Here is a 12688-nt window from a genome sequence, read left to right on the forward strand (position 1 = left end):
CAACAATGCATGTCCCCAGCGTACGCCGTTAATGCCGTGTTTTCATTTTGGATTTTGGTACCAGAGATGGGCGCTTTCAGTCACATGACTTGACTCAAGTCAGACCTAAGTTGGCTATTTTAGGGTGATCACAATGAAGTGGTGCTGTGGAAGCTCAACTGTTGTTTTGCTTTGGACAGCAAAACCAGCTGATATGTATTTATTTATTGATATGATATTTAAAGATCAATTTCACACAGTCGATCATTTCAATTCATAACACCCGATGAATGCACGATGTGTGTCCCTTGTGTGAAGAAATCATTTGAAGCGTTTCGGTCCAATGTTGTGGAAAACAGTCATGCAATAATTGTACAGTTATTCATAATATATGATGTGCATGTGTGTGATAAATGTTGTATGGGCTTTTTATGAGAGTTCCTCTAAAATTTGATTTGTTTTTAGAATTGATGGCGTGCCTGAGCAAAATTTATGGTGGGTCTTATATTACCCAATAAATGTTTGGAACCTAGCAGACCGCATTACAATTTTGTCTCACAGTTAAATTCAATGAATGTTTTTCTTTACTTTTTGGCACAATGATAAAAAAAATCTGTTAGTTTTTTACGTGTTTTCTGAACCAAACATGGAAAAAAAAAAAAAAAAAACTACTGAGGCCGATATTTTTGGAAGGTGACGATATTTAGCTTTGTGATTACAAAAAACTAAGTCGAACCGGTTGAACAGGAAGTAGAAACCAGTTTGACAAACCATTGGGTGAAATTAATGCGCTGATCAAAGGACGACAACACACACACACACACACACACACACACACACACACACACACACACACACACACAGAACGGCTACAAATACACAGGGGGTTTATTTTAAACTCACATTTTTCCATACAATGCATAATTACTGTAATTATGACTTCACTACTGTGTTGGTGATGGTCGACAACCTGTTCTGACTTGTGCACAAATTCCGGTTACGTCGCAGCCATAGGAACAAAACTCCATCGTTAACCGAATTTGTATTTACATTCGACCGTGTGAGACAAACAGCACTTTTTTTTTTTTTTTTTTTAAGCAAACACTCTGTAAGGCTTTATTCAATTTCAACAAAATGCATGCAGCATAAACCACATAGCATAACGTTGACCCTTCAAAAGGATCGTTTAAGAGCCATAAAAAATATACCACTCATATACTGTGTTCTCAGTAATAATCATAAATATATATAAAAAAAAAAAAATCACTTGTACAATCCCCATAATTTCAAAGACAATAAATAGAATTAAGGCCACCGTGTTGTATTGCTGGGGTGGTTAAAGCTAGAATGAAAGGTGGAATAAAACCAGGTCTATTAAAATGGACTTTTATTTGGTCTTGAAGCTTGTCGTTCACTGTACGGTGAATTTTCAATACACATTGTGTCATAATATTGCAGCACTGAGATGCAGCATCATTAGGAAGGAGCCAGAAGAAGAAGCAGAGAAGGTCCCCAAAATAGTTCCAGTGAGACGTGTTGTTCCCACATGTGTTTTAGAAAATATAATAGTGCTATTTTTATTTGGAAGGATGGAACAGAATGACGGCATTTCTGTTCATTTGTTTTTTTAAATAAGTGTTTTGCGTGAGGAGCGTCAGTTTTAAAGTAAACATCAACTGTTTTGAAGTGAGTTTGAAGCCATCACTCTTTTTTTTTTTTTTTTTTTTTTTTTTTTTTTTTTTTTTTAAGAGAACTCTGAGTGACAGCTGCTAAGAAGTACATCTAAAAGTTGAATCAATTCAACGTGTTTAAAACATAAAAAGGGTCAAACAATCTATCTTAAGGCCCTTGTGGACGTAAGGCACATTTGGCTATCAGTTGAGAGTCCAGTGCAAGCGTGTAGTAAACATGAGCTGGTGAGCGAGGCGGCTCGGCTCGTTCTGAACCGTTTTACAATCCTCACCATGGGGAGAATAAAAGATCTCCTTGTGCGGCTACGAACATGTTGAAAGTCCGTCCGGCATCCTGGACGCGTCCTTCTGGAAGTCAGTGATACATGCCGTAGCCCAGGGGGGCGGCGTACAGTCCTAACGGCGAAAAGGGCATCATGGCTCTGTGATGATACGCCGAGTAGGACTGTCCGTACAGAGACATGGCGCCTAGCGTCAGCGGCAACCGGAGGCCGGGCTGAACCAGCGCCGCCGCCGTCGTGGATTTGACCGTGGCGGCCATCTTTAGTTTCTCCAGCTCGGCCTCCTGGAGCCTCTTGGCTTTGGCACGACGGTTCTGGAACCAGATCTTCACCTGGGTCTCGGTCAGGGTGAGGGAGGAGGAGAACTCGGCCCGCTCGGCAATGGAGAGGTACTGCTTCTGCCGGAACTTCCTCTCCAGAGCCAGAAGTTGCGAGGTGGTGAAGGGCGTGCGCGGCTTGCGGTTAGACTTGTGCTTCCTCAACTGGCAGGCAGGACTGACGTGACCTGGGGGAGAGAACCAACAAGTCAGTCGAGAGTCAACAGACAAAATATTAGTACACCTGTACAATGGAATCATGTTCAAAGTGTGCACAATGTGACAGCGGCTTCAGATGTAAAACTTTTCTCTTTTTTTTTTTTGGAGAGCGATGCCTATTCTGTTATTTCTAAATGACCGATTCCTCGTATCCAAGCAGACTTGGAGAGTGTCATTTTGTCCGTGCATTAGCTGCTCTGTCAAAATTGTACCATAAATGGACGTAAAGGCATCAAAATGGAAAATTTGGGGCTCTTAAGATCTCTTGTTAATATAAACCAATACATATGTTTCAATTGGGTGAGCAATTCTTTTGTATGTCACTTCAGCTTTGCTTTTGAGACTTCTTCTTGTGACTTTGTCATCAGAGCTAGTCACTCACATGATTTGTTTGGCCCAGTTTTTTTTTTTTTTTTTTGATGCAGGATGCCCATGCTGGTATTTTAGTATTTATTTTACTTAGTGCAAGTGTACCTCATGTTCTTTAAAACCAGAAATGATGATTCTTGATGTTAGTTCTTGTCAAATTGGAACTGGGCCTACTCTGATTGATACAAAGTTCAGTTTGCGTTGTCAAATTTTCCTCAAATATGACTTAATAAGTCACAAACTGTCTCCCTTGAGCAAATATATGTGATGAAGATTTTTATAGATCAAAGTAGAGAAGATAATTTGTGTAAATAAATAAAAGAGTGTTAAAGTGCTGACGCTGAACTAAAATGCAGTGAAATGAATTGACTGTAGAATGCAGGATGACTTGAAAATGTAACGGTTTGGATTGGTCAATTAGGAGACAAAATGTAGGAATGTTTCGAATCAGTCACGACATGTTGGAGGAGGAGGTGGTCGTAGAATTTTAATAGCTCTCTATAGGTAATGGATGAGTCAAAGTTGTCACAGGTCTGAGTGTCACTTGTTTTTTTAATTTGACAATGCCGTCATGGAAAATAGGAGGTCATAGAAAACAAAGCAGGGATTTGATTTTGATTTGGAATCAATTATAGAATTGAGTTGAACTTGGAACAAAGTTGATTTCATGAAAAATGGGGCAACATATTAGAGTAAGACCCGAGATGTTCTGGATGATGCTGGTGAAGAAATGCGGAGATTGAACCAATATGATGGATATATTTTTTTTTTTATTGTGACGATGACAAAGTGTCAAACTCACGAGATTGTGAGGAGAGCATCCAGTCTTCCGGCTCGGAGGTTTCAGACTTGACCGGTGACGAAGGCGCTCCCGGGTAGCTCTTCCGGGCCTGCACGGCTGCTGCATCCCCGCACCTGTAAACGGAACCAAATCCTGCAGGCGCTGATCCAGATCCAGATTCTGCCTTGCACCGAGTGGGTTCCCCCCCGCGACTCGCGCCCGTCGTCCTCCCAGACATGATCGCCTCCACGCTGAAGGGATGGCGATGCCGCGGAGGAGAGCTTTTCCTCCTCCTCCTCCTCTCCTCCTCCGACGAAGTGGCCCCCAAATCCTTTGTGCTCTCCCGGCTTGTCATCTCCATAGTCCCGCCTGACGTGTCTGTCGGTGGTGCTCCGATGAGCTGCGCTGCGCGTTGTGTTGATGCTGTCAAGTCGCGTGTAGGCGTTTGTATGGAGGCACGTCATGTGACGCCGACGCCCCGCTTCGACCAATTGCCTTTCACCGGGGAAGGCGGATGTTGTTTTACGAGCCGATGGAAATGGAAAGAAATGCTTGTATCATTAAGAGTGGGAAGCCAGATGTAGATACATCATTCAATGACATTGGCTTGATTTAAATTGCATTGTTTTTCAAACTTGTGGTGTCATGAAAGCAGTGCAGGACCTCTGCAGTGTTTGCATTTATGGCGCCAAAGCACACCTTTTACATAAGAAAAAAAATCTATTTTTGCACCTATTTGGTGCAATGTGAAAATTCGTGGTGGGCAGCCAAGAGTCAATTGCCATTGAGTCACAAGAATAAAATATCTTTAGATCCAGGGGTGTGGTGGTTTCATGTTGCAATGAGATAACTTGGGATCATAATGGGATCATTCATCAAGATTATCATCTTCAAACATAAACAGTCCAGTATCACTTTATTGCATGAAATCTATCACCTCATAATGTAACACTGAACTCATTTTAGTTTGTGATGTTGCAGCGATACGCTTCCATCCTTCTGCATCTTGGTCGTATTTTTATTTTATTTTTTTCCCAGTCCAAGTTGTCAATGTGTTCAAAGGATATTTTAGATCTATTGCAATGTCATTCCGCTCCAGTGATGGATTAGCTCAGTCGCTAACCTCATGACACCGTATGTATAAACACAGGCACCACGCGGCTAATTCAGGAGCATTACACCCTGGGATCTCTTTTCTTCTTTATCTCAAAGCAGTTTGTTTGCTTTTGTGTTAGGGTCTACTGGGAAGTTGTGCGTTCATCTGCATTGGAAGTGGTGTGTCATACTCCAATTGCACACTAAATAGTGTTGCTGAATTGAAGATTTATACTCCACGCTTTGAGCTTAGCGTCCCGGCTGGGCTGGACGCAAACCAGATGAGACGTTCACATGCCTCTGTGTGGCTGGCCCATTCATCCGTGATGTCCTATGATTCAGCACTATTTCACTTGAAACGGCTCCTTGTGACCCATATGAACTAAGTCATTGTGGCAATTTTAGGTTGGCAGATAAGAAATTCCTGGCAGGGAAGACTTCACACTTATTTCCACAGTTCATTTATTTGATGGTTAGGGATTTTTTTTTTTCTTCATTAGAGTGAAAGGATGTTTCATTTAAAAAGCGTTTCATTCCCATGGGCCACAGTTGTTTGTGTAATATCGCATGTGTTGCATGATTGTTTTATTAGCACACCCCGGGCTATTCTTTTTTGGAGCAATCAGGCCCCTCGAACAATAATAAATACAAGAGTCTGGTTTACTTCCAAATATTTTTAACTTCAAAACAATCCTGACATCACTCACTAGGCCACGCCCCCCCTGAAGACACAACATTACTCTTGTTGTGACTTCTAGCTTGTCTTATAGTCCTTTTTTTTTTGGTCAGGCTATGAATATGTCCAATCCAGAAGAATTATTTAACTGTAGTGTTTTTCAGTGACTCTTCCGTGTTGGAAAGCAGCGGGAGGCCATGTTATTAAAGTGGGGTGATTTCACAGACAATCAGGGGTTTGTGAAGGCGCCAGTGAGCGGCCAGATGAAAAGATCAACTCCTCAGGGGAGAAACTGTTGCCTTCCCCCCGCCCGTCCCAGCAGCCCGTCCCTCAAGTGTTCTGCTTTTCTTTTGCCCCACAGGCACCTTGTCATTCATGCTTCACATAACATGAGTGTCAGTGGCGTGTTTCTCCACCTTAGCTCGTAGTCATCTCATAGCATTATCTCCCTAGGAAGGCAAGCATTTTAAAAATGATGATTCAGTACCAGAAATGTGCTATTAAATGGAAAGATGTTTGCATCAATACAATGGCTCAGTAGAACTGGAGACAAAACTCATTGACCCACTGGGTAAGAAATAGCAATAAGAAGAGTCAAACAAAAACATCACGACAAAATAATCTGACACCAAAGCAATGGCCAGCACCTACTTGGCAAAAGGACAACCAAGCCAAAACAACTGATAAAAGCCTTGAACAATAAATGATCGAATGATAGGGGATCTCCGGGATGTGGCAAAATTACCCGCACATCCCACTTCCTTTCCTCCATAATATCACTTAAGCCACGATAATAGCGAAAGCAATTTGTCTGAACATGTTTGTGTGTGTGAGCGGGACGGAGATGCCTGGGAAGCTTCTATGCGGGTCGGGCACACCTCGGAGCTTTGTAATTACAGCAGGGGCTTTGAAGTGGTGGAATGTTCGCTCGGGATAATCAGCAGCCTGTGCCGCGCTTGCACACTATTTACATTTCCATTAGGACGCCCGGCGGTGCCACCGCACTGGCGATGCCTTTTGACAAAGGCCCAGATAGGAGCCAACTGTTGAGTCTTCTCACAAACATCCCTTTGTGTTATACCTGTCTCAGTTCCAGAATTGGTCACAATTTTCATATTTCACCAGTTAACCGCGCTGTGGCAAAGTCAACAGACAAACTGGTTTCGTGTTTCCGACTTGTTCTCTCGTCATAGATAAAAACGCTCGAGTAGGCTAAAAAGAGTATCAATGTGGCAGCTGTGTTAGCATTTTTGTTTTTATCTCTGGCATGTCATCCTAGGTGACTGAGGTGGAAAAAAGGAAGCAGTTCTGAACATGAGCAGATGCACACCGTTGTTCTCCTCCCAAGAACCAACAAGGTAAGCTTGCGATCAATGCGAGAAGATAAAAAAGCATTCGTGTGGAAGATGTCATAGCCCGGCCTCGGAGCAATTGTTGTCTTTGGTTTCTTGACATTTATTTGTCAGCATCTCGGCATTCGAAAACATACCAAAGATTGGATTCTGTCATTATACTGCGGGTTAATGTTGTTGATGACATCCACGGTGGTCTGTTTAATGGTAATGGTGGTATCCCGTTCCGATTGCTCATCCAACCCATTTCAAACATTTTCACATTTTGTTCCCATCTCATTTCAATTAACGCAGACTCTTTTTTTTTATTTTTTGCCTTTGTTGTTTATTCCCAAGTCTTGCAAAAACAAACTCATTTTGTCTTTAGTGTCATTAGACAAGACGTCACCGCCACCCACATTTCTAACAAAGACTAGACGAAGGGACGAGTACTCGTTTTTGTCTTTGTTTGAATATTGCGCTATCAAGCTAGTCTTAATTTAAAGTCAAGTCAGTCATGATGGCTTCAGAGTGACCTCGCCATAATAAAAAGCTAAGTCAATTATAGATCATTCTTTCTTTAGTACGCTGCCGTGGTCGTCCAAACAATGGCAACAAACGGACTTTAACGCACCGTCGCTATAATTGTACTTTCGCTCCCGGCTCACTCCCTCTGAGCTTCCCGAGCCCTCCAAGCCTTCTCCTAATGCACACAAATAACTACCTTGGAGGCTACAATGGCGCCATGGCCAATTAGCTGTTAAAAAGTACAGACAGATCTTTTCATGGGGCTCCAGCAACGTGAATGATTGAAGCCCATTTTGCTAATAACAAGAGAAGGAGGCGCCGCCCCGGCCGGCCTGCGTTACAATATCGAGCCAGCTGCTTATTGGCGAGTCTCGGAGCTTGCTTTTGGGTCACTGTCGATAGAAACGGGGCTAAAATTTGTGGTCATATCTCACCAGTCAAGGACTCCTTGTCAATTGTGACTGACATATTTCACAGGACGATTCATTAGGTACAGCAGCGCTGTTTTGTACTATTGTTTATCTTAGACAAGAAAAATGTTCTATACCTCCTCCAATTGGCTTGACAATTCCCTGCTATAATTAGTCGACAAGAGGTGTGTGTGTGTGTGTGTTCAATTAAGAAATTAATTTTTGTAGTTGCAGCAGTGGCGGAGGAGTAAACTGTCAATCATATCCAAGCATGACTGCATTTTTGATGCACTTCCAGATGACAAAGTGTTTCTGCAAGTGTGGCCAATTACTGTTGTGGCTAATATTACAAAAATAGAAAGCAGGTTTGGAATGGCAAAAAAAAAAATTTGTGTGACTTATGGCATTACGATTCTTTGTCATGATAACAATGGAGAATTAAATGCTCAATTGGAAAATTTTAATTGTCACTTTAAGGGGAGAAAAAACTTTTTTTTGAATACAGGTTGAGCTGGATTTACGATGTGACACCTCCCTTACAAACAATAGAATTGAGCGTCACCAAATTGAGTGCGCATGCATATCGCATTTGACATAACATTCATGAATAGGTCCTGACAGGTCGGATTTATAAACAAAGTCATACAGGGCCATTATGGAGGTCTTTGAAATGCTATAATTGTTTTTTTTTATGTGAAAGTGTGCGCCTCACGTTATTGCATGTCACGATGTGAAGATGAACACTGGGAGGATTTCAAGCAACTGATGAATGGAAAAATCCAGCACTTTCCCAGCTTTTAATAATTATTTTACCCACATCATTCAAATGACAGCTCATTACCAATATAATAAGAAGGGAAGGGTGGGATGTCATTCTTCAAGATAACCACAAGATCCTCGAGCTACTTAATGAAAACGAGACATAGTTTCCTTTTTTTTTTTTTTCTTCATAATTTAAAAGAGTTCCCAGGTGTCTTAACATGTCTGCGAGAGGATTTTTGTCGAAAGAATCCATCTAATTAGATGATGAAACATTGACTGTTTCGTTTCACATTTGGGCAGGCTCTTGTCAGATCCAACTGTTTGTGTACAGGCATGAAAAAGTTGAATTCACAATGGCAGAAGTGTTAAACAATTTTTGTCACGGGCATTTATGACATCTTTTTTTTTTTTTTGTCATTTGTCTCTGTGGGCCACATCAAATGATGTGGCGGGCCGTATTTGGCCCCCCGAACCTTGAATTTGGTCTCGGATACTCACTAATCCACATATGTTGTGTTTTCCCTCATTAAAGTTGTCGCGCTAGCACGGAAAAAGGCCCACGCGTGCCTGATTGCGTTAAAGGTTAATATGGGTGCATAAAAGCAGAGTCATGATTCAAGACTCTGGCCAACTTTATTGAGGGAAAGATGCGGGTCACAGGTTAGAAAGCGAGCTCTGGCCCAAACACACAATCCCGGGTGATCTTTGTTACGACCTCACTGCCGCCTTTGCACTGACCCGTCCCTCTGCTGAGGTCACAGCCCTCTTGCCTGGCCACTTTGAAGTGCAACAACAGCGGACTGGTAACAGACTGATTGGTGGCTTGGCAATTACCGAGATGCCGGTTTAATTTATTTGCATCACCTCAGTGCAGGAAGAGGGAGAGAGAGAGAGTTAATAGTCCTCATAAATATCGGTGAAGGATTGGCGATGTCGCTTTGTGGCCTGTTTTCTTTTACAAATGATTTGTTTGTATTGCAAAAACAGAGTCCCCCAAAAGATCTTGCTCCAGTTCTCTGTGAGAATGACAAAATGATCAATAACTGATGGCAATATGCGTTGAAAATGTTTACCTTGACATTACAATATGACTTGAATGATATGACGATTTGGATTGACACCAAAGGTGATCACGACAACAAACGCTTCCTTGACTCGTTTGTTCCAGTGGAAAATTGAATTTTACTCCTCGAGGGTAAAGAACCGGGAAGCTAGTTTGGAAAATACCTGTAGGGCTGCAAATTTCAGAGAATGTTTTAAAAATCATGTCAAGAGAGACACATTTTCCTTGAAAAAAAAAATTTCTATGTAAAATCGTCTCTCATTTTTTTTCCCAAGTGTTTCTTTGGACATTTGAAAAATCTCCCTCCCGGATGATTTCTTTCCCTTTGGACAAATGATGTGCCAGATGCTCTCAGTCTCTGTATTTATCGGTTGTTGTGTTTGTGGACTGCTTTCGACTTTAACTCCAGCCAGGACCTTGATGAACTGCAGATGAAAAGACAAGAGATGGTGAAAAGGTCCCAATTGAATCCATTTCGTATATTGTTTCGCTTTTGTCGTGTCTGCTATTACGACGAGATAAGCGACGCATATTTAATAACTTCCTGAGCTCCGCTTGAGGTTGACTTCATTTGAATTGAACATCAACAAAATTGTGTTTGAGAAGCACTTAAAGCCTGTTTACTTCCCCTTGTGGCGGCGTTTGTGCCATCTGCCTGCTGGCCTCAAACATGACTGACGTTGTTTGTCTTTGCGGTAATGGCTGGCATTATGTAGAATTACTTCTCTGCTCAAGTAGCAGTGGTTCCCTAAAAAGGACCCTACGGCACTCCCCGTCCGTCCGTCCGTCCCCCTCTCCAGTGCCTTGTTACAATCAATTAAGTTGATTACAAGCGCTATCTCGACCACTTCAAAGCGAGGCCATTACAGCGAGTCAGACTAGCTGTCTCTTTGCTTGTTTGTCGCCCGCCGCCACGTTTGATGAAACTTTTCAGGTCGCTCGATATCTAGTTAAGCTTCTCTCCGCTTTTGTGTAATATCGTGTAAAAATCGAATTTGACCACATTAGGGGATTTCCGCCAGACAGCCAAGTTGAACGTTACAATATAATCTTGTATATGTGCCTTTAAGGGGCGTGGCCTAGTGAGCGAGTGACACGTGGCTCTACTCGGCCGAAAAGTCGACGTGTGAACGTCTGTATGCGAATTAGTGAGTTGTGTTTGGCAAGTTGTGTCAATCTTAACCTATTTGTACTTCCCAGCCCAATTGTCTAAAAAGGTCAAAATAGGATCAATTGATGAACTGGAGGACAATCGGTGTCATCTGTTGCCTTTCAAGTTGACTCTTTGTCAGGTCACACAACAGGTCAGACAATAAAAGGCAGAACGGGGATGCAGAAAAGTCGGAGCGAGACGCCGAGTCTAGACGGAGTCCCTCCCCGATTGCTTTGTTGTGTACCATGTCGACAGGTAATTACCTCCACAAACGACAGGGAGCCCTGTCAAAGCTTCGTCGGGCTCGTGTTGCGCACCGTGAAAAGGCCGGCCGGGGATGGCGGGGAAATTCGTCGTGCCTGAATTTTGCCACACCGGTGCAAGCCTGAAAACAGAACGCCTCCTAAAAATAACCCGCTGGATCTTTCGCCATGAAAACGCATCGAATCGACATGACCGTTCAGATCAGAAGCCATCCTAAAGAGAACTGGAAAAGCATTCCAAAATAAATTAGCAATAGGATAAAACTACCATTTTCTGGAATAATATTCCAATCGTTTATTTTGAAAAAAAGTGTCCTTGAAAAAGTAGGCAAAAGGACAAACATGTCTGAATTTTGTGTCAGCAAGCCTCAAGCGTTGCTGCTTGCCAGGAAACAATCTCTTAAAAATAACCAGGCTAACATTTCATCAGAAAAACACTTTTAGGGTGGTCTCATCTTTTAATTGAGGGGTAATTAGTTAGTGGATGTGTTTATAGCCCTATAACAATTGGAAAATAACTGTCAATCATCTGTTTGCATGGGTGGCATTGAGTGTCTGTGGTGGATGGAATTTTGTCCTTGACGCAGCCAAACCTCTTGAAAGAGGCCACAAAAGGGAAGATGACACATTTATAGTGGGAAGTTCAACGCATGCAATGGCGTCATGCCTCACATCAAATTGGATTTGTATGATTAGCCAGCCAAGCAAACTCTTGGAGGCGCCGTAAACTGTCACTAATCTATGCTAATGCTGTGCTAAAATCATGATTACACGTTAACACGAATATGATAATCAATCAAATGATAATTAGTAAGTACAAGGCCGACTGTGGTTATACTGCCTGAAAAGTAATTCGTTGCGAGCTGTTCGTTGCGTCAAAATGTCGCATGCCTCAAAGTATAGGAATTATTACGTTTTGCTTTTTGCATTCTGCAGATTATTGAACAAATCAGAAAGTAGATAGACCTAGTGGAGAACATCTCGGTTCTTCATTGTACTACCTATTTAACTGGAAGGACTTTTTTTTTTTTTTTTTCAAAGTGAGCCAAATAAAACGATAAAATGTGACATTTGAGTTTAATTAGCTGGTTAATGTGACATTTCTGACAAATGCAACCTACTGTGATTTTTTTTTTCTTTTCTCAGGCCTATTTGTGTGTTCCCCATCCTCACCCCAACTTACATGAACTATCATTATGGTGTGTCGTATATCCATGTCATAAATCACAGAAGTGAATTAAAATGTCCTGACTAGCTTGGTATAAAGAGTGCCACTTATCTGTTGCTCTTTATCAGTTGGAAAACAGAATTGGCGCTTAAACACTTGATGCTGACCGGAGGCCACCTGACATATTATAAATCATTATTTGCTCGCTGTCACCATCAATCATTTTTTTTCCTCCCTCGCAAAGTTTGCTAGAGCCATACTTACAAGACAAAAAAAAAAAAAAAAGGTTTTGTAAGAGAGAGAACATCACAAAGAAGAATAAACTTCCAGTTGAATGCCTTTCTTGTGTGCCTGCCTTTGCCACCTGGGGGTAGTATAAGATACTGTTCATTGAGATAGCTCAACTTCAGCTCATCAGTGCAGCACTAATATAGTCCTTCCATGCTGAGGATAAAAAAAATGGGACATGTCTGTCCTTTCTACAGATGTTATTTGGTGCTAGCAGTAAAAAGCTAAGCTATGTGATATTTATAAATCTTCCCCAAGGCACCACTTGTTTATCATGTCACATGAACGCATTTGTGATATTATGGGATGGGAAA

The 12688-nt window shown here is 41.9% G+C and overlaps 1 protein-coding gene and 1 long non-coding RNA gene across 3 annotated transcripts in view; one reads left to right on the plus strand and one right to left on the minus strand.

Annotated features, from left to right (window-relative positions):
- The window catches only part of LOC147042935 (uncharacterized), a 48481-nt gene that overhangs the window by 17515 nt on the left and 18278 nt on the right, over positions 1 to 12688 (plus strand). For both annotated transcript variants that reach the window (XR_015068710.1, XR_015068709.1), the window contains exon 4: positions 6688 to 6766. This is a non-coding gene — a long non-coding RNA (uncharacterized LOC147042935). The remainder of the gene's footprint in view (positions 1 to 6687; positions 6767 to 12688) is intronic.
- Positions 1671 to 4029, minus strand: msx2b (muscle segment homeobox 2b). Its single transcript, XM_085935788.1, has 2 exons — positions 3659 to 4029; positions 1671 to 2456 (listed from the first exon to the last, which is right to left on the minus strand). The coding sequence occupies exons 1-2, from the start codon at positions 3996 to 3998 to the stop codon at positions 2026 to 2028; spliced, it is 771 nt and encodes a 256-aa protein (XP_085791914.1). The 5' UTR covers positions 3999 to 4029; the 3' UTR covers positions 1671 to 2025.

The sequence above is a fragment of the Syngnathus leptorhynchus genome, chromosome 17, assembly GCF_054491065.1.
Source record: "Syngnathus leptorhynchus isolate UIUO chromosome 17, UIUO_Slep, whole genome shotgun sequence".
In the NCBI taxonomy this organism is placed as follows: Eukaryota; Metazoa; Chordata; class Actinopteri; order Syngnathiformes; family Syngnathidae; genus Syngnathus; species Syngnathus leptorhynchus.